This window comes from Coenobita brevimanus, chromosome 74 (genome assembly GCF_032717465.1).
Source record: "Coenobita brevimanus isolate Jiangsu-jjx chromosome 74, ASM3271746v2, whole genome shotgun sequence".
Classification (NCBI taxonomy): domain Eukaryota; kingdom Metazoa; phylum Arthropoda; class Malacostraca; order Decapoda; family Coenobitidae; genus Coenobita; species Coenobita brevimanus.
This window is the reverse complement of record NC_137027.1, coordinates 8932650-8952649: the sequence shown is the minus strand read 5'-3', so window position 1 is coordinate 8952649 and position 20000 is coordinate 8932650. Positions and strand designations below refer to the sequence as shown.

The 20000-nt window shown below is 41.1% G+C and overlaps 2 protein-coding genes across 2 annotated transcripts in view; both read left to right on the top strand.

Moving 5' to 3' along the window:
- The window catches only part of LOC145407909 (sodium-dependent multivitamin transporter-like), a 327055-nt gene that overhangs the window by 12496 nt on the left and 294559 nt on the right, over window positions 1-20000 (top strand). The window lies entirely within an intron of this gene.
- The window catches only part of LOC145407685 (lachesin-like), a 120465-nt gene that overhangs the window by 70277 nt on the left and 30188 nt on the right, over window positions 1-20000 (top strand). The window contains exon 2 of the mRNA XM_080278552.1: window positions 6445-6557. Coding sequence (XP_080134678.1) covers window positions 6445-6557 — 113 coding nt within the window. The remainder of the gene's footprint in view (window positions 1-6444; window positions 6558-20000) is intronic.

Genomic DNA, 20000 nt, shown 5'->3' with positions numbered 1-20000 from the left:
GGTCTTGAGGCAGATGTAAACAAAGGGAAAAATATAAATAAAACGCACGTGGTCTGGATGACGTGTGTTATGCAGATGTAAGCAAACAAAATATAAACAGTATCACGTGGACTGGATATTGTATGAGTATTATGCAAATGTGTGTGTGTGTGTGTGTGTGTGTGTGTGTGTGTGTGTGTGTGTGTGGTTTGTCGAACACACACACACACACAACACACACACAAGCCCCCTGACAGCACATTAGATATACATAGGTCCAGACTGACATCCCTCTGTCCACGGAAGGGGGGAAGGAGAGGAGAGAGAGAGAGAGAGAGAGAGAGAGAGAGAGAGAGAGAGAGAGAGGAGATGGAAAGGAAGATGTAAGGAAAGAGGATGGAACAGAAAGGGAATAAGAGCAGACAAAGAGAAGAAGTGAAAGGGAAAGGAGGAATTAATATAAGAGAGGAAGAGGAAGAAGGAAAAGATAAGAGGGGAAGCGATAGGATATAATGGGTTGGGGAAGAAGGGGAGAGGAGAAAGAGGAAGAGGATAGGGTGAGGTGAGTAGAAGAGAGGAGAGAGAGGTGAGGAGAAGATGGGAAGGAGGGGATTGAGGGGAAAGGGAGAAGGGGGAAGGATGGGAGAGGAAAGGATGTGAAGGAAGCAAAAGAGAAGAGAAAGAAGTTAGTAACGGAAGGGGAGGAGAGGAGATGCGAAGGGGAAAGCAAGAAAAGAAGGAGGGAGTAGAAGCAAGTAGAGGGAAGAGGGAAGAGGAGTGAAGAGGAGATGAGAAGAGCGGGAACTGAGAGGAGTGGAGGGGATAGGCGAGAAGAAACGAAGAACAGAAAGGGGGGAAGAGGAGAGAGGACAGGAGAGAAGGGAGGAGAGGAGACAGGGAGAGAAGTAGGGTAGAGAAGAAGCGAGTGGGAATAGAAGGGAGATAGGAGGAGAGGAGAGGGAGAGAGAGGAATGGGGGAAGAGGAAACGAGAGGGGAGGGGAAAGAGAGGGGAGAACGGGGCAGGGTTATCATACAAGGCCAAACATAGATTAGTATGCAAATAACTCAGTCCCGGCCCTTGTCTCTCAGTGCCTACATAATTCTGTCTCTCCCCCCTGTCAAAGCATTTACTTACTAATATCCCAAACACCAGCTTTACTCCCCCAAAATAACTGTTACTTAGTTTGGTTTAGGTCTTTGTTTATAATGGTAGACAACCTGACAGTTCTTTACCCTTTCACTACGATGACGCCTCTTTTACTGTTTTTATTCCTTTATTGTTTTTATTCTTTGTGTCTCCCAACTTTACTCGGCTTAAGAGTGACTTTCGACAAGCGATGATGACAATATTACTGTATTCTTGCTACTTCTAGACGTCTTTATTCATCTTCAGACTTCAGATTTGAGGACTTAAATAAAGCGATCATTAACCCTTCATTATTAAGCTATTCTTGTGGCAAAAGAAAACAATGCTTTTCTGTATCAGGAGAACACCACATCAACGTAGAAAAATAATTAATTATTACAACTGCTCATCAAGGAATTTAATTGCCATCACAGAGTCAGCGTTACAGCCCTAAGATTAATCCAACTTATTTTTGGCCAAATCTTTATATACAATCGTAGACTAAGTTTACATGACGTTAATTATTATCTAAGGATTTATTTATTGTTACGGAATGCATGGTAAACTAACTAGAATAATATTATAACTACATCTGTCTTCGAAGTTTTAGGGTAAGTTATTATAATGTTAAGATTTCTGCCTCTAAACTATTTCAGCTCAAAATGTTGTGTATAATTATGCATTCAAGTTTATTTTCATTATGCATATATTACATTCTTGTTAACTGCTTCGGGACGATGATATGCTTTTCGTTTTGATAATTCTCTCAACAGAAACTTTTATTAAACTTACTAAAAACTTCTCACAAAAAAAAAGTAAATTAAGTTTCATTTTAATTTCTGGCGTAAAACAGAATGAAAGTAAAAGACACTGAAACACTGAATGAGTTAGAGGTGAGTATATCTAACCCTTTCTGCTCAACGACGCCTCTCTTAAACAGAATAAAAGCATCTGCCAATAGTGAGGATTATCCCCTTCAATCCGAGTGACGTCCTTTTCAGTCTACCTTTCCCCCGTCGGTGGACGATTTTATTCAGCTAAAAGGAACACGTGAGTAGTAAAAACATAATTGAAGGTTATGTCCAACCCTTCCAGTTCAAAGTCTTTCCAAAATTCAATATAATCGTCTGGAAGTAGTAAGACCAGGAAAAAAAAAAAATCATGTCACCAGATTCATGGACCTAAAATAATAGAAAAAAAATGTTCCCGGGCTAATAGGCTATATATATATATATATATATATATATATACAAACACTAAAACTCTGTAACTGTCCTATGGACACTCATAAGTCTCCACCTATTGTTTCTTACAATGACCTTGACCTCATTGGGGAAATTTCGATTTTTTTTTAATAAAACGAAATTAACTCCTACTAATCAGTCAGCCAAGTTTCATTTTGAGATTACTTGCTCAGATCCCGTTTTAATCTCCGGTAGACACGCCCACCTTATCTCGTTCACTCATAATACTGATATGACTGTTTTTGCCACTGCACGTAAAGAATTTGGATTTTTTTTCCTATCAGCAATGGCCCATGCCAAGACACATAACCGGGCCCTTCAGATTCCTTCCGCAGCCTCCGGTTCTCCTGGAATCGTTGCGAGTCTCTGAGGCAGGAATAATAATGATAATACCAACAAAAACAATGGTCTTCACCTTGGTAATAGGTGGAGACTAATGATTCTCTCGTCAATGAATTTATATGCTACCAGGATTTCAACCTTGGAGGGTATGTACCTTGTTTGTGTAATATTCATATCAAACTGGAAGAGAAGGAAGTTATGCTCTGAACCACTAGCATATTAATTGCTCTCCGCCTCTCTCTCTCTCTCTCTCTCTCTCTCTCTCTCTCTCTTACACACACACACACACACACACACACACACACACACACACAGAAAAGCAGCAGCAGCAGCAGCAGCAGCTTTAGACACAAAAGGCAGAGACAGACACATAGCAGTCAGACACACACACACACACACACACACACACACATACTGGAGTCGTCTCGCTCAGTGACTCTTCGTCCGCATGTCCGACCCTGGCCGGTATATTACGAGTGGAAACCTCTCTCTCTCTCTCTCTCTCTGTATGATAATTCGTGGTGTCAGCTGAACCAGAAACCAAAACAACGAGGGGAAACGGCTAAAAAAAAAAAAAAAATCCTAGTTTTCTTTGACCTGCGTTTTATATTTTTCCCCTCCCTTTTCTCTTGTTCATTTCCTCTCTATTTTTCTTCTCCTTTTATTCTTTTTTTTCCTTCATATTCTCTTATTTCTCACCCCTCCTTTTTCTTTTGTTCTATGCTTCTTTGGAGAGAACTCAATAAAAAAGATCTTTAGGCTCGTTTTTCGTGTTTGTTTATGTGCTTTCCGTTGTGAGAGAGAGTAGGTTAAATTTTTTCCTAGTGTCTGACGTTTTCTGGTTTTGATTTCTAGTGTGGTATCCTTTTTTTTTCATATTGTCCTCTTCCTTCTTCTTTTTCAATTGTTCTTCATATTCTTCTGGTACGTGTATGTCTCGTTCGGAGAGTGAATGGACCGAAACGTTTCCCAATTTCTTTCACTTCTGGTTTCTGATTTCCCTTTTTCGATTTCCCTCTCCCATTCTTTTTTTATTCCTGGCTCCCCACATCTGTACCTCTAACTCCTTTATTTTATTTTATTTTTTATTTCACGTCTTGTTCTTTATTATTTTATAGTAGTTCTGTACAGATTTTTTAGGAGCTTTCCACTTCTTCTTGCATCATGAAACATTCTTCTTTGTGCTCTACGTATCAATTTCGTCTCTTCTTCAGGACCAACACAAAACTCAGGAACACTTTTTTGGCCATAACTGTAATGTAGCCTCTTACAACACAACAGACTTACTCATCTCATGTGCCTCACTCACTTCTCTCATTGCACTGTTGCCTCTCACTTCACAACACTCTTACTCTCCTAATACATCTCACTCTCACAACACACCCTGCATTCTCTGTAAGACACCCCCTAACACCACAACACACTTATTCACCCCACATTTTCAACACAGACAAACACTGAACTTAACCTCACAAAAAGATGTATTTCTATCTATATCGTCTGTTCTCTCGTAGTTCGTTCGGTAGCGCAGCTGTACCCTTTTTACGCTAACTTGGCCTACAATTGCCGGCTCTCCATGAACACAAAAAGATGGTGTTAGTCACGAAGAGGTGCCATGAGAAGGTTGGAGAACTCTAGTCTCTTCCTCTGCCACTAAGCAAAGTAAATTAAGCTACAAGAGGACGAAAATCTCGGCCACGTTAGAGTAATGGGAGTATAGTGACAAACTCAGTAAACAACAGAGGAATCGTTTAATAATGGCATCAACGACAGCAGCAGTTGTAATGGTTTCCAGGGTGATATTATTTTCAGTTTAGGTCAGACGTGGTTGGCAGACGGGGGTGTGGTGGAGGGTGAGAGGGAGACGTAACAGATGTGTGGAGGCGTTGTGTGATATTGCCAATGTAGATGGTAATATTGTGTAGCGGAATATTAATGGTAGACACAGCAGAATAGATGTGGAATATTAATAGATGTGAAATATTAATGGTAGACACAGTAGAATAGATGAGTGTTTTTCTCAGTTGATATTACCATTAGAGGAAGTAACGAATAAATGATGCAAGTTAGACACTGATAACGCTAAGCCGAGATAGCACCTGGTGGAGAGGAAATAGAGCTTTTTATATGGACCATTCTATAAGTGTGGATTGCTTGTGCCCTTTTTTTTTTTTTTTACAGTTTTTTATTAATTAATTTTCAAACGATACTGGATTAAAATTTCTGGAACTCCATAAGTTGTATTGATATTACTGGATATCATCGTACCCCACCTGCGCAATACTATTAAATATTTACTTTTTCCTTTTTTTTTTTATTTAGTCAATCTGTGTCCTTGATGATAGGGTTGACGATGACTAAGATACCCATCGTTTGAGTTCGCAAAAAGGTAGCAAAAAATAATAAAAATGAGTAAAATAGTTAATAGTAGTAAAACACAACAGAAAATAATAAATGGGTGGAAGGAAAAGCCGATGGTGACGGTAGTAGTAATAGCAGTGGTGGCAGCGGTGAGTTACTATGTTAGGTAGTAAGCCAGCAAGAACCAGCATTGAGGAGAGGAGGGCAATAGTGGTAGTAACAAGGGCAGTACCAGTAGAACTAACATCAGCAGTAGCAGTAGAAGTAATAGTAGAAGCAGCGGTGGCAGCAGCAGTAGAAGTAGGAGTAGAAGCAGGAGTAGCAGCAGAAGTAATAGAAGCAGCAGTGGTTGTGGAAGAGACAGAAAGGTATGGACAGTGGTTGACAATAGACAGCAGTGGGGAGGGGGAAGCAACAGACGAACTGGCTTGAAGACACATTTATAAAGGATCCTAACAGACTTTTGCCATGAACAAATGAACTAACGTAACAGCGCCTTACTTTTTTCATATATATTTTACACTTTAATATTCAATCTGATTTACTTGGGAATTGTTTGGCTGGTGTATGAGTGAAGATAAACGCATACACAAGCAATTCTATACCGAAATGAAGCTTAGGAGAGTTTTTAAATGTGGGTTCTGAACAGGAGGGGTGCCGCCACAAAGACTCCCTCACGCAAACTTTTTCCATCACTCCACAGCGAGGCCTAGTGGGGCTGATGGCTGGCTGAGTCCCCGCGGTGTGCTGTGGGGCGTGCTGTGGAGCGGATGGGAGAGAGAGAGAGAGAGAGAGAGAGAGAGAGAGAGAGAGAGAGAGAGAGAGAGAGAGTGGTATGGTAAGAATGTGTGGGTATGAGGGGGAAGGTAATGCGCTAGTGTGTGTGTGTGTGTGTGTGTGTGTGTGTGTGTGTGTATGTGTGTGTGTACAGTTTGTATGTATGAATGAATGTATGTACTGTATGTATACAGTACAAAAATGAGGACCAGGAGAAAGAGACAAGGTACTAGCACGATATTCTTTATTTAATGATGTGAAGTTTCGAGGTAATCCAATCCTCATCATCAGACATAAAACTGCTTCAAAAAGTATAAGTCCTGAACAATCTGGTGAGAAGTTAGGTGTAGACGATCTAGTTTGCGATATGTGGCAAGTGCTGGTCGGGTATCACAAACTTCTAAGATGTCAGCAATTGAGGTGATTAGTTTTATATATTCCATTCGGTTCCCTAACGAATCCTCAATATACAAGTTTATTTAATTCAGGAGAGTTTTTCGAACATGAGGAATATAAAATGGCTTTCACAGATTTTTTTTTTTTAAGTCACAGGAGGAAAGGTGATTAATATTTTACTTAACTTTTTGACTAACTCTTTCCTTGTACCTTTCCAGGGGGGTTGTTGTCAGAGGAACCCCGCTTTGTGGAGCCCATACAGAACGTGACGATAGCTGCTGGTAGGGACGTCAAGCTGTCCTGTGTTGTGGATAACCTGGGGTCGTACAAGGTGAGTGTGTATGTATTGTAGTAGTAGTAGTAGAAGTAGTAGTAGTAGTTGTTGTTGTTGTTGCTGTCGTAGTAGTAGTAGTAGTAGTATAATATGTTTGTATGTATTGTAGCATGAGTCTGACAAAGGTAGAAGGATTTACCATATGAGTTTAGGCTGTGGTTTAGTGTTTTATGTACAGGGGGTGGGTGCTTTGGGTCTATTTCTTTCTTGCGATTCAGCTTCTCCCTCCCTCTCTCTCTCTGAATTTCCCTCGGTGGTGGGGTTGGTGAGTTACATGGCTCAGTGTAAGGGTATGGAGAGTGTTTGTTTCTCTCTTTATTTTCTCACTTTCTTTTTTTCCCCTAATTTTCATACTTGTGTCTGAACTTTTGGAAATATTGGTACTGTCTCTTCTCTCTTTATTTCTATTGTCCTTCATTCTTGGACCATGTTAGGTCGGGAAGGATACTTCTCTCTCTCTCTCTCTCTCTTGATATTTTTCTCATCCAAATATTTCCCCATGAACCTTGCAAATGCTGGTGCTGTCTTTCCTCTCAGTATTTTCTCGCTGTCTTTCTTGATTCACTGCGGTGCGGGAAGGATTCATTCTATATTCATTTTCTCACTTTCTTCTTTTCTTTATTGATTTTGAGAAACAGCCTAAGGAGTATAGGCACTTTCTTTTATATATATATATATATATATATATATATATATATATATATATATATATATATATATATATATATATATATATATAGTTTGTCTTTCTAGACAAGTGTGCTGTGGGGAGGAACCTCTCACTATTTCATATGGAACTTTCCTTATGTTTCGCCTGTTCTGAATAATTTTTGACAGAACAGTGAAAATGGTGGAATCATTGTCTCTACTAGTCTGTCACCATGCTCCTTCCAACCTTAGTGTGTGTGTGTGTGTGTGTGTGTGTGTGTGTGTGTGTGTGTGTGTGTGTGTGTGTGTGTGTGTGTGTTTGCTTTGTTATTTCGATGTCACCATAAAAAGCAGGTTATGTTGGTCCACAGTCAGTGTGTTGTTTCAGTTTATTTAGTTTAGTTGAAGCAACAAGGTTAATAAAGGCTACATCTACCCTCTCCAGTTCCATAAGTCTCTCCAAAGCTGAATAAAATCGTCTAAAGTTAATAAGAAAAACCTTTGGTAAATAAGATGCTTGGCGAGTTTTTAAGAGTTGACTACAGTCGTCCATCGTAATGCTGGAAAAAAAAAATGTGAAGCCCTTTTAAGTAAGCTGTAAATCATACTGTATGTAAATCGTCACAATGTTTACCCGCTTTTGCCGGAGAACTTTGCATTTATTCTTGCCACCGAATTTGACGCAATTCAGGCGAGAAGTTTTGTTGTAGCAGTAGTGGTAGTAGTAGTAGTAGTAGTAGTTATTTGCAACCTCAAGCCCATCTGAACGTGAACCCGATGGAGCGCAAATTATAGTTGCTCTTCTTCCGCAATCCACCATCATCATTTCTGAGGATAGGAAAGAAATTCAGGGACGTTTGCATAACCAAGCTAACCCACTGTCCTGTCATACCCAGCACCACGTCTTGTATTGAAGGGGTTATTGAGGGCTGTATCTAATCCCTCCAGTTAAAAAAAGAAAAAAGAAAGAAAAAAAAAAGAAAGCTAAGATATATAAGCAGTGTGAAGGTTGCAAGGATAAAATAGTATAGTATGTCATCAAAGCAAAGTATTAATGATTTTGATACTCCTGTTTTCTCTTGAACATGGGAAAACCATTTGACATTAGGCGGAACAAAACACAACATAGCCTATGCACTTTGTAGGCAAAAGAATTGAGCTTCTCTCTTTTTATTTTTGTCTATTTTGCCTATTGTCCTATTTATTGTTTTCAGCCTTCCTTCACTGAGAGTCCCCTGTCCATCAGAGGAAAATGTTTAGTGAAAGGTTTCTGACTCTCGGTGGGGCGGATTCTAAATACTTCATGTGCATGACGAAAAAGGCATTTTAGCATTCAGAAAGTGTGATAAAATATATATGAGGAACCACTGACCGATGTGCACCAGGAAACTGCACATATTCCCCTCCCCCAAAGAATTTCTCCCACAGCAGTTCGTCCGACTGTTCCAGAGTTTTTAATGAATGAAGGGCACCTGTAATCTGTTGTATGAATTTTTACAAACTGTTTTTAATTTTTTCCATCCTTCCTCCTAGTTTTTCCCCGGACATCAACCTACAGCAGTTCAAGTCGATCTGTTCTTGATTTTTTGTGAATGGAAGACATTTATAATCTGGAATATGGATTTCTTTTTCTATGATATGTTGTCCCTTCTGCTCATCTGTAAAAAAAAAAAAAATGTGAATGATGAAATGAAGGATAAATTTGTACGACGTCACCGTACTGCAGGATGGCATTTTATATTCTTGCTTTCTCCAGACGATTTTCATTCAGCTTTGGAGAGGCACTTCAAATCAGAATAGCTAATTAAAGCTCTCAGGCATCCTTTCAGGAAAGCCTTGTCATGTTAACTTGGCCCAGATTTTCGTCCTGTTGCAGCCTATTTGATGTAGTTCAGTGGCATGTAAAGACAATACTATAGGGCTCCACATCCTTTCCACAGCATTCCTTCGTGACAGTCATCGTATTCTTGTGTTAATCTATTGCTATAACTCAGCATTCAGCATAGGGAGATAATAATTTTGGGTCGGGTGAGAGTAAAAGCAGAATAACATGTTCCCCAACTATCGTGGTCTTGGTCCTTCTTAAGTGGTTAGACCTAAATTTTGTAACAGTCTCCCATATACTATAAGGATTGTTGATAGCATATTCTCCCATTAAAAGCACCTGGAGCATTACCTATATAACATCCATTTCAACCCTAATGCTCCTATTAGATGTGCACACCTACAATATTCTCTATACTTAGATATGGGTACATTGCGTTAGTTTTAAGTAGATTGTATGCATTTATATCAGTTATAAGTAATTGTATGTTCTCTTTATCTATAGCCAGACGTCATATTCCCGTTCAGCAGTGGCCGTTTATCTTTGAGTTAGTTGTTTTACTGAGAGGGGCACTAACCCTTCGCCAACCCACTTGCTGACATGTAGGGAACATGTATGTGTTGGTTATATGGTTACTATCCAGCGTTGTAAATGGTATCCCGGCTTACAAGAAGCCATTAGGCTTATCACTCAATGTAAAGCCACCTGAAAAGGAGAGAAGAGTAATAAAAGGGACAGAAAAGATGAGATAAATAGGAAGAAAGGAGAGCAGACACAGAAAAAGATGATAACGGTGAAGGAAGAAGTAGGCAGCACTACGTCAAGTGAGTGGATAATGGTGGACGATTTTCCTCACCTTAGGGGGGGAATTCCAGTGGTGAAGGGGTTAAGGAAGGCTATACTCAAACTCCTCCAGTTTTAATAGTCATCTATAAGCTAGAGAAAGTCGTCTGTGAGGGACAAAAATAGGCGAAAATTAAAGTGACCGGGATGTCGAGGTGAGGCATAAGAGTGAGAGTAAATGTTGAGGTGTTTTGGCGGTAATATTTTCCCGCTTTAGCGCTGGGAGTTGTCAGGGTACAGTACATGGGTGGCTTGGTGGAAGGGGGGGTTGGGAATAGTGTGCTTCTCGCTCTATTTGTGTGTGTGTGTGTGTGTGTGTGTGTGTTGCATACTAATCTCTGCCTTCAACCCTGGAAGCACATCATTCCTGTCTGGGGCGAAAAATTTAAACTCGCATTGGCTTTCTTGGTATGTTTGTTTCTCTCTCTCTCTCTCTCTCTCTCTCTCTTAAAAGGCGTGATGCAAATGCTGTAAAATGCAGAAAATATAGCACAATAACACACTGCGACACCCTGATATACACTCTCCAGTACATCATTAATCATCTGTAAAGTCGCAGCAATAATAATAATAATAATAATAATAATAATAATAATAATAATAATAATAATACATGAATGAATTAATAAGTCTCATTTAACCTACATATCAGGGAAAGTAGGTGATACTGAGGGTTATCGCAATGCTGCACCTGGATGTTGCAAAGATTTTAGTGATACTTCTCTGAGCAGTTTCCTTCTTGTATATAAATACAAAACATCCATTTGGCTGTATCTGTGACTCATATGAAAAGAGTACAAGAAACAAACAAGCTAAAGAGGATGATCTATTTCAACTCTTCCCTTACCATAACTGCGATAGAAGCCAAAGAGAACACATGCCCTCATTAGGATGATTGTTTTGGGAGTGTGAGGGTTCTACGGCCAGATTTTGGTGGTTTCACGCTCGTTTTGGGGGTTTCACCTTACCTAAAACCTAGTCCTGGCGAAAGTCTACCACTAATTAATATTTCTTTTCCCTAGGCGCTCCCAGACGATCCTGCTTACTCGAAAACGCTCTCTCTTAAAATAAATACTTCTTTATCATCCTGAAGAAATTCTGCGCTTGGGGAAATTCTGTGGAGTGAGAAAAAGAGAAAATTCAAAACATTTTCCCTTTGAGTAATGTGATTAATCCACAAAATCGCCAACTTAAAAAAATCCCCCCAAATAAAAGAGAAAAATTCATGGGGAGAGGGGATTTGTGTGGATGTTCGTAATTGTTTTTTGGGGTGCGAGGGGAGACTGCGGGAGGAGGCGGAGGGGAGGACCAGGAATTGGAAAGCAGGGCACATTCGGAAGGGGTCAGAGAGAGAGAGAGAGAGAGAGAGAGAGAGAGAGAGAGAGAGAGCGGAAGCCGGAGGAGAGAAAGAAGAGAGGGGGAGAAAGAATAAAGAGGAGGGGAGGATCAGGAATTGAAAAGCAGCATATATTCGGAAAGGGTAATGGTGGAGGGAGGGAGGGAGAAAGAAAAAAGAGAGTGGAAGAGAGAAGTAAAAGAGAGGTAGATAGAAAGATATTTATAGACAGAAAGACATATACATAGAAAAGATATTTATTATGTACGGTATGCAATTTATACAAAAAAATATATTTATATATATATTTAAGAAAAGGACTTTACTGAGAGAGAGAGAGAGAGAGAGAGAGAGAGAGAGAGAGAGAGAGAGAGAGAGAGAGAGAGACAGACAGACAGACAGACAGACAGACGGACAGAGGATACAAAGAGTTGCGAGGACTAGTAGTGCCTCAAAATGTATTGCGACCCATACCAAATGGTACTATGATTGAAGTTACCAGGTAGAGGTTGGTACTCTGTTAGTGAGAGAAAAGCATAGTAAACATGAAGGCTCTCCCCACCCACCTCTCCCACCCGCAAAACGAGCACAGAAATGGAAATCCACATCACCAGAGGGAAAAATGACTGGTAGGGAAATTTTGCAGGAAAGTCGGAAGCATTCAATCTAGCACTAAGACAGACCTAACAAATCTTAGACACCTAACTACTACCTGTTCTAGTGACACAAGAAAGTTCCCTAACATCTCTTTCTCAACGATTTATTTTTGGATTCGGCTGGCTAATATCGTTTCCTATGGTATTTATGCAGCGTATGGTGACATCAGAATAATTTAAGTAACACAAAAGAGGACGGCAAAGTGTAATAAAGAAAATAAATGGCTTAGGAACAGGTGTTTGGGAGCTCAGATGTATAATGGTTGAAACGCCTCAAGTTACTAAATATTTTCCGGTAGTCAGTGTTTTCAAATCCATAAGGGAAAGTAAAAAAAAAAAAAAATAACAGTTCCCGCAGACACCTCGCCCGATTTTCTCGTTGGTTAAGGAAGCTCCCTAACATCTTTTCCTAGGCGATTTATTTTGTTTATTACACCATTCTGTCCTATTCTGTGTTGCATAAATCCTTCGAACATCGCCATACTCTGCAAAAATAGAGTACAAAAGGAAAGAATTCAGCCATATCCAAAAATAAATCGCTAACGAAGAAGTGCTACGGCCCGTCCTTACCCGGCTACCGAAAAGACTTACAGTGACTGCAGCCTTCCGTCGTGCCCACGAGAAAGAGAGAGAGAGAGAGAGAGAGTAAAGAGGACAGGCAGAGAGGAGGGGAGGTTCAGGAAATGGAAAGCAGGACTCATTCGAAAGGGTGTTGGTGGAGAGAGAGAGAGAAAGAGAGAGAGAGAGAGAGAGAGAGAGAGAGAGAGAGAGAGAGAGAGAGAGAATATGGAAACAAGAAAAAAAGGGGGAGAACAAGGGAGAGAAGCGAGACAAAAAAGGGAGCGAGAGAGAAATGAGGAGGGAGGAGAGGTGGAGGGAAGGAGAAAGAGGAGTAAAGGAGAAGGGAGGAAAGAAAGAGGATGAAAAAAAGGAGAAGGAATTATAGGAGAGAGAGAGAGAGAGAGAGAGAGAGAGAGAGAGAGAGAGAGAGAGAGAGAGAGAGAGAGAGATGAATAAAAAAGGAAGAAAAAGGGAGCAATGGGAGAAAGAATAACTGAAACTGAGGAGACGCAGAGAGAAAAAGAAAGAGAGGGTAAAAAGGAGAGAAAGAGAGAGAGAGAGAGAGAGAGAGAGAGAGAGAGAGAGAGAGAATGGCAGATATTTTCCCTAACACCTTTTCCTGAGCTACTTATTTGACTTTTAACACCTTACTGCCTTTTACCGTGTTACATAAATCATTCTATTATCGCCATACTCTGCTTAGATAACGTGCAAAGGGATATGAACCAGCCATATCCAGAAATAAATAGCTTAGGAAGAGGTGTTAGGGAGACTGCTTACCCGACGAGAATGCTAGCCAAAGTGTTATATACAAAATGAATCGCTAAGGAAGAGGTGCTACGTAACCCTCAATGTCAGCTATGTGAAGATACTCAGCAAAATATAATGAAGTAGGAAAGGTAATAATATCATCAGCTAATTTCTTGTTTTGGCGAGAATATAACTCAAAATTGTGTCAGATTTTATTTATGAATCTTTGTGAAAATGCACTTGCTTGTAAAAAAGAGAAAGAGAGAAAGAGAGTAAAAGAAAAGAGGAGGCAAATCAAGGAGAAAAGATGGAGAAACAGGACACAGATAAAAAAGAGAAAGTGAAAAAATTGAGAGACAAAAGAGGACAGAAAGCGAGATGGAGAGAGAATGAAGAGGTGACCGGTACAGTGCGAGACAGAAGAGCAATATAACTGAGGCGAAGATGAATGGCGAAGGGCGAGGAGAGAGAGAGAGAGAGAGAGAGAGAGAGAGAGAGAGAGAGAGAGAGAGGAGGGGGAGGTAACGTAGGAGTGTCAGACTACAACTGACATCTATAAAGCGCTCTCTCTCTCTCTCTCTCTCTCTCTCTCTCTCTCTCTCTCTGTGGGCGTATAACACATGCACAGCTTTCTACATTTCTATAACCAAGCTCTGTTCCTCTCGTATACATTTAAATATTGTGCCTTTTTTCTTCTTCAGCAATACATGGATGACATTTCTCCTTCGCATGTAACTCTGGAATATATTCGTTTTCGTTTTTTTTATTTATTTATTCACCGAGCTTCTTTTTACTTTTTTAAGTTTTTGCGAAGGAAAACGTTTGCCTCGTGCCTAATTCAATATATGATTTTTGGTCCTCGTTCCTAATTCGTTTTTGGAAATCAGACCAATTGTGTCTGCGTATTTCTTGACCAGACTTTTTCTTCTTTCTTGTCTTTTCTTTTTTTTTAGCTTCTGTTGCTCTCACTTCGAAAATGATGTTACTGATTCTTTTTCCCTTGATTTTTTTTGCCATCCTCTTCTCTGTACAAGTCAACTACGTTCATTTCTTGCATATCAGGAAACCAGGCATTTTTCTTTGCATGGCGGGATACCAAAAATTTCGTTCCATGCTTCCTAACCATTTTTCTTGTATTGAATTATGTATTATACTTCCAAATCTTTGCTTACATATTTTCAAAGCCAGACTAGTATTATTTTACATATCTCGAAATGATTTTTTTTTTTTTTTTTTGTTGGGGGGAGCGAACCAACAGGGGAAAAACACATTCATTGTGATCCCCCTCCTTTCTCTCTCTCTCTCTCTCTCTCTCTCACACACACACACACACACACACACACACACACACACACACACACACACACACACACACACACACACACATTCACTGTTGCTTTTTGAAAAATTAAATCTGGGAACTGAAAAATTGAGTTTTTTAAGTGTTATGCATACGGTGTGTGTTGAGAGGTGGGTGTAACTGGTGTTGTGTCTGGTGTGTGTTTGGGGCGTGCTGGGATGTGCTTAAGGTACTTGTAGTGTGCATATGAGGTGTGTCTGAGGTGTGTCTGAGGGGCGTGATTAAAGGCAGAGGACATCTCTTGGGATGTGCTTGAGCAATGGATACGACTGTGGTGGGTGAGGCTACCAAAGATGTCCTTTGTCATGTTTGCATACATATTTCAAAACAGAATAAAGATTTTTACACATTCTAATCACATTTTTTCATATACATTATTTTTCTACATGTTTTAAAATTTAATGTTTCTCATAAATTTCTTTGTAATACGCCTTCTTTTCTGGAATTTTTACAGAGAAATCTTTTGATCTTATAGATTTTCATATAAAACACGTTTTACATTTACATAATTTCAGTCCAAACCTTGTTGTTGTAACAGCTGTAATACCAAACGTTCTTTTCCTTACATATTTCCAAAACAAAGCCCTCTATATCTGCTTGTTATAATACTAAATTCCCTCTTTTTTTCTCTGTACTCATAAATAATACTTTTTCTTACACATTTCCAAACCAGACTGTTACAACTTACGCAGTCCAGTTTCAGTTCATATTTTCTCGTACATTTTTTTTCTTCATATCAGCTCATACTCTTATCTTCAAGCAAGGTCGATCAAAAAAAAAAAGTATCAGAGCAGACGACGCGAATCATCTTGTCACCACGGACGCTGGCTGTTCGAAAATATTCAATGATTTTTTTTTATTTCACGCTGGTAAATCTACGTACAGTACATATGAATGCCACATAGTCCTTGCTTGTGGCATTTCAAGTCGGTGCTATTTTATGTATATTTAGATGATATTAAATTATTGTTCTTGGGATTACACAGAACCACTGATCATTCCAAACATCGTACCCCTCTTGCGATGCGTTTGGAGCGACTGCATATTACAAAATCAGACCTTTGGGGGGAGCTTATATATTTCCAGACATTCTTTTTTCCGTACATATTTCCAAATCAAACTCCATTTTTTTTCTAATCAGTGGCGGCTAAATGTAATTACGTGTCGTCCGTGCGTCCACAAAAATTAACCAATAATGCTGAAAGTTCATTAGGAGGATAATTCCCTGATTGGGTTGGCGTCGCGGGGTGAAAACTGGAATATTAACATTAACCTGGGGGGACTGGGGTGAGGGGTGAGAGAAAAAGAGCCCGAGGGGAGAGACTGATAGATACTGGAGAGAGGGGGGTGAAGGGGTGAGAGAGCCACAGAGGAAGAGGGTTTAGAAAGACTGTGGAAGGGGGAAGAGAGATGCCGAGGGGAGGAAGTGAAGGGGGAGAGTGGGATACTGAGGAGAATGAGTGATATGGGTGAGAGATACTGAGGCGAGATGAGTGAGGAATATGAGAGAAATATTTAGAGCGGTAACGTGAGAAAAGTGAGAGATATTGAGGGAAGGGGGATGAGAGAGAGATATTGAGAGAAGGGGGTGAGGGATATTAAGAGAATGGGGTGAAGGAGGTGAGAAAGACATTGAGGGGAAGGAGTGAGAGGGATATCGAGAGGAAGGCGTTTAAAGAGATATAGAGGGAAGGAGGATGAGAGATGAAGGGAGACAGTGAGGTGCGAGAGAGATATTGAGAGGAAGGGGTGGCGAAGTGAGATAGATACTGACGGAAAGGGGTGAGGGGGTGAGAGATACTGCGGGGAAGGGGGCGAGGGGCTGAGGAGGGTGAGGGGGGCAGGGAACATAAAGCAAGGCAAATGGGGTGGTAAAGAGGTGATAGGAGAGTTTGAATGATGGGGAAGTAAGGAGGTGTGAAAGAGTAATGGGACAGAAAGCGTGTGTGAGGAAGGAGACAGACATTATGGAGAAGAGGGCTGAGAGTGGATCCAGGAAGCTGAGAAATTGGGAGAGGTAAAAACAGCGAGATTGTGGGGAGGGGAAGGGGACTTGTGAAGAGGGGGGTTAGGATCGATGGGATGGTGGGGAAATGATGAGAGAGGGATTGGGGGGTGATTAGGTGGATAATCCCCAAGTGGGTGGGTGTCGGAGGACGAAAACTGGAATATTAACAATAACCGGGGGGGGGGGGGCTGAGATGAAGGGATGGGGGGAGCTGGTGGAAAGGAAGGGTTGAGCAGGGAGGCGGAGAAGAGACTGAGAGATGGTGAGGGGGATTTAGGGAAGGAGAAGAGCTTGGGAGATTGTAGGAAAGGGGGCGTGGGGAGGGGAGGTGGTATGGTAAGGGGGCTGTAGAGTTGTTAAAAAAGGAATATTTGGGCAAAGGGGAGGTGTGGGAGGTTTTGGAAAAGGAATTTGTGAGAAGGATTTTGGAGTGTAGGTGGCGTGAGGGGATGAAAACTAGAATATTAACATTAACCTAGCGAACGCTGAGATGGTTTGGCCATGTAGGGAGGACGCAGAATGAGAGACTGACTATACGATTGCATGTGAGTGAGGTGGAGGGAGAGAAGGGAAGGGGAAGACCCAGAATGAGACGTAAGGATGAAGCGAAGATATATATTATAACAGAGGGGGATGTAAGTTGAAGGGAAGACAGCCATGAAGCAGAAAACAGGCGACATGGAGGTGATTTGCTTGTGACCACCCATTACGGAATTAAGGCATCTGACTATAGATATACAGAAAATATTATTGGGGGACAGAGATGTGGCTGTAGAGGATGCAGTGTATGAGAGGAGACTATGGGGAGAGATGGGTATTTAGGGAGGGGAGTCTGGGGATGGGGGTTGTTGGGATGTAGGAGAAAGTGAAAGTAAAAAGATGTTTTGACGAGGATATAAAGAAATGGAGAGAGAGAGAGAGAGAGAGAGAGAGAGAGAGAGAGAGAGAGAGAGAGAGAGAGAGAGAGAGGCAGGATAAAAAAAACTGTGAGAGAAATAAGGGAGAAAGGCTGAGTGAGATAGATAAATAAAAAATGTGAGCGAGGAACAGGGAATAAGTGATAGGTCAGAAAGCGAGGAAAAAAGCGAGAAGGGAAAGAAAGGAGAGAGAGAGAGAGAGAGAGAGAGAGAGAAAGAGAGAGAGAGAGAGAGAGAGAGAGAGAGAGAGAGAGAGAGAGAGAGAGAGAGAGAGAGAGAGAGAGAGAGAGAGAGAGTCGTTCCAATAACCCACCCATAGCACAGCGCTTTTGTTAGGTCCCTTCGTTATTAAATTCATTATATCATAATTATTATCACACGGACATAATGATACAAAGGAAAATTAACCCCCAACCCCCCCACTTCCTCATTAACCCCTTCAGTACGAGAATGGTGCTCAAGAGGGACGCCTTCATGTGGTGGCACTGATATTGGTGGTCAGATTCACTGCCTGGTTATACAGACGTTCCCTTTGTTTACATATCTAACTGTACTGGCTGATGTATTTTCCCTTCATATTTAACCCTCTCATGGGCGGAAAAACTCTAGTGCTCTTCCTAGCTTTAAAACTTCCAGTACTGTTAGGGGTGTGATTTTTATTTTATTTTTTTTAAGCAGGCGTGTAGCGATATCAATTTTAGGAAAGGCGGTGTAGTTCGAGAGAGAAAGAAAAGTGGAAGACAAAAGTGAACCGCCTGGGAGTGCTTTCGTTCTTTCTTTCTTTCTTTTTTTCTTTGCATCCTTCACATATTTCCAGGATCTTGCAGGCGGGCATACAGGAGAGTAGTATGATTTTTTTTTTTTTTTTTTTTTTAATGTATTCAACTCTGGGTATAGACTTCACTGCCCGTTCCCTGAGTCCCTGCAGTCTTCGCAGGTGCCACGGATTTCAATTTTCGGACCGATCAGAATGTAGGTCACAGTCCGTTTCCCACTTGTCCCTGTTCACCCGGTATTATAATTGGGCATCTAGATAAGACTTGCGTTCCCCTAATATTCCACCTCTCTTAATTCTCAGTTTCCTTTGCTAGCTAATATTCCTAAGCGGAGAGAGCCTTGGTGTGAGAGAGAGTGAGAAGAGGGTGTAAGAAAGAAGGCGAGAGAGACTCTGGGTGTTAGAAAGGAAGAGAGTGTGAGAGAGGGGGGTATGAGGGATGATAGAGTGGATTCAAGAGAGAGAGGGAGGGCGAGAGAGAGGGTATGATGCTCTAATGATGCGTCAGGGAGGAAATTGACAACAGTGCGCAAAGTGTGAAGCAGGCGCAGTGGAGGAGTAGGTGAACAAGTAACCCTGACTATATACCCAAGAAACAAAAATATTACCAGTAAAGTAGTGCTAGATAGATGCGGGACCATAGGGGTTTCCGCCAAAGTGAAGCTCCATGTGTGCGAAAATCTTTAGGGAGTGACTGACTGGACTGGCCGCTCTGAGAGATTCTACCTCTTCTATAAATAGGATTTGATTATAATAGCCATTAGCCATCGACCATCTTTTTTCCCCCTTAATCCGAATATTGGAAACGTGTATAGGGTAGGCTGGATCGGATTACCGTATAAAATAAATAACTCTGCATCGCCACTATCCTCTTCTCTCCTGCACCTTCCATCACCGCCAATTTTCACAGGTGACAGAGTGTGAGAGAGGGGGAAGGAAGAGGGAGTGGGAGGGGAAGTGAGAAAGAGATGTGAAGAGGGACGGGGGTGCTAACGAGGGTGTGTGCGAGACGGTGGTGTAAAAAGAAAGCAATGTGAGAAAGGGAGGGTGTGAAAGAGAGCAGGTGTGGATGTGAGAGGAAGGGAGGGTGAGAGAAAAGGTTAAAGGTATGATAAAACGGATATTAAAGAGACACCGAGAGAGAAAGCAAGAAGAGAGGGTAAGCATGTGTGTGTGTGTGTGTGTGTGTGTGTGTGTGTGTGTGTGTGTGTGTGTGTGAGAGAGAGAGAGAGACGGGGGGGAGGGGGAAGACAATATACCACCCTGTTATTCTTCTCCATCAGTCCTGTCACTGTGGCAGAAATGATATATTTAGTATCTGTCTCTCATCTACATATCATCCACCCAGCGTTCTTCTAGGCCAAAGACATATCTAAGCACAAAACGATGGAGTTGGGGATATGTTTATTTTGCTCTTGCTGCCTCTAGACGATTTTATTCAGTTATAATAAATCCTCTCGTATTTTGCATTAGTTTTGCTGTCTCTAGACGATTTTATTCAGTTAAAATAAATCCACTCGTATCTTCCATTGGTTTATTTTGGTGCCTCCAGATAAAAAATTTCACAGTTCTTCCACCAAGTGTTTAAAAGATTTGCGTATAAGTTGTCAGATTTTGCTCACACATTCACCTTCAGAAAAATGTAGCCTACAGGATTTGAGGTTTGATGGTCTGCGTTGGTTTATAACTGGATAGTGCTTTTAGTAACTGGTCAGAATGCAGTCACAGTTCGTAAGGCGTCGCCACCCTCACTCCACCATC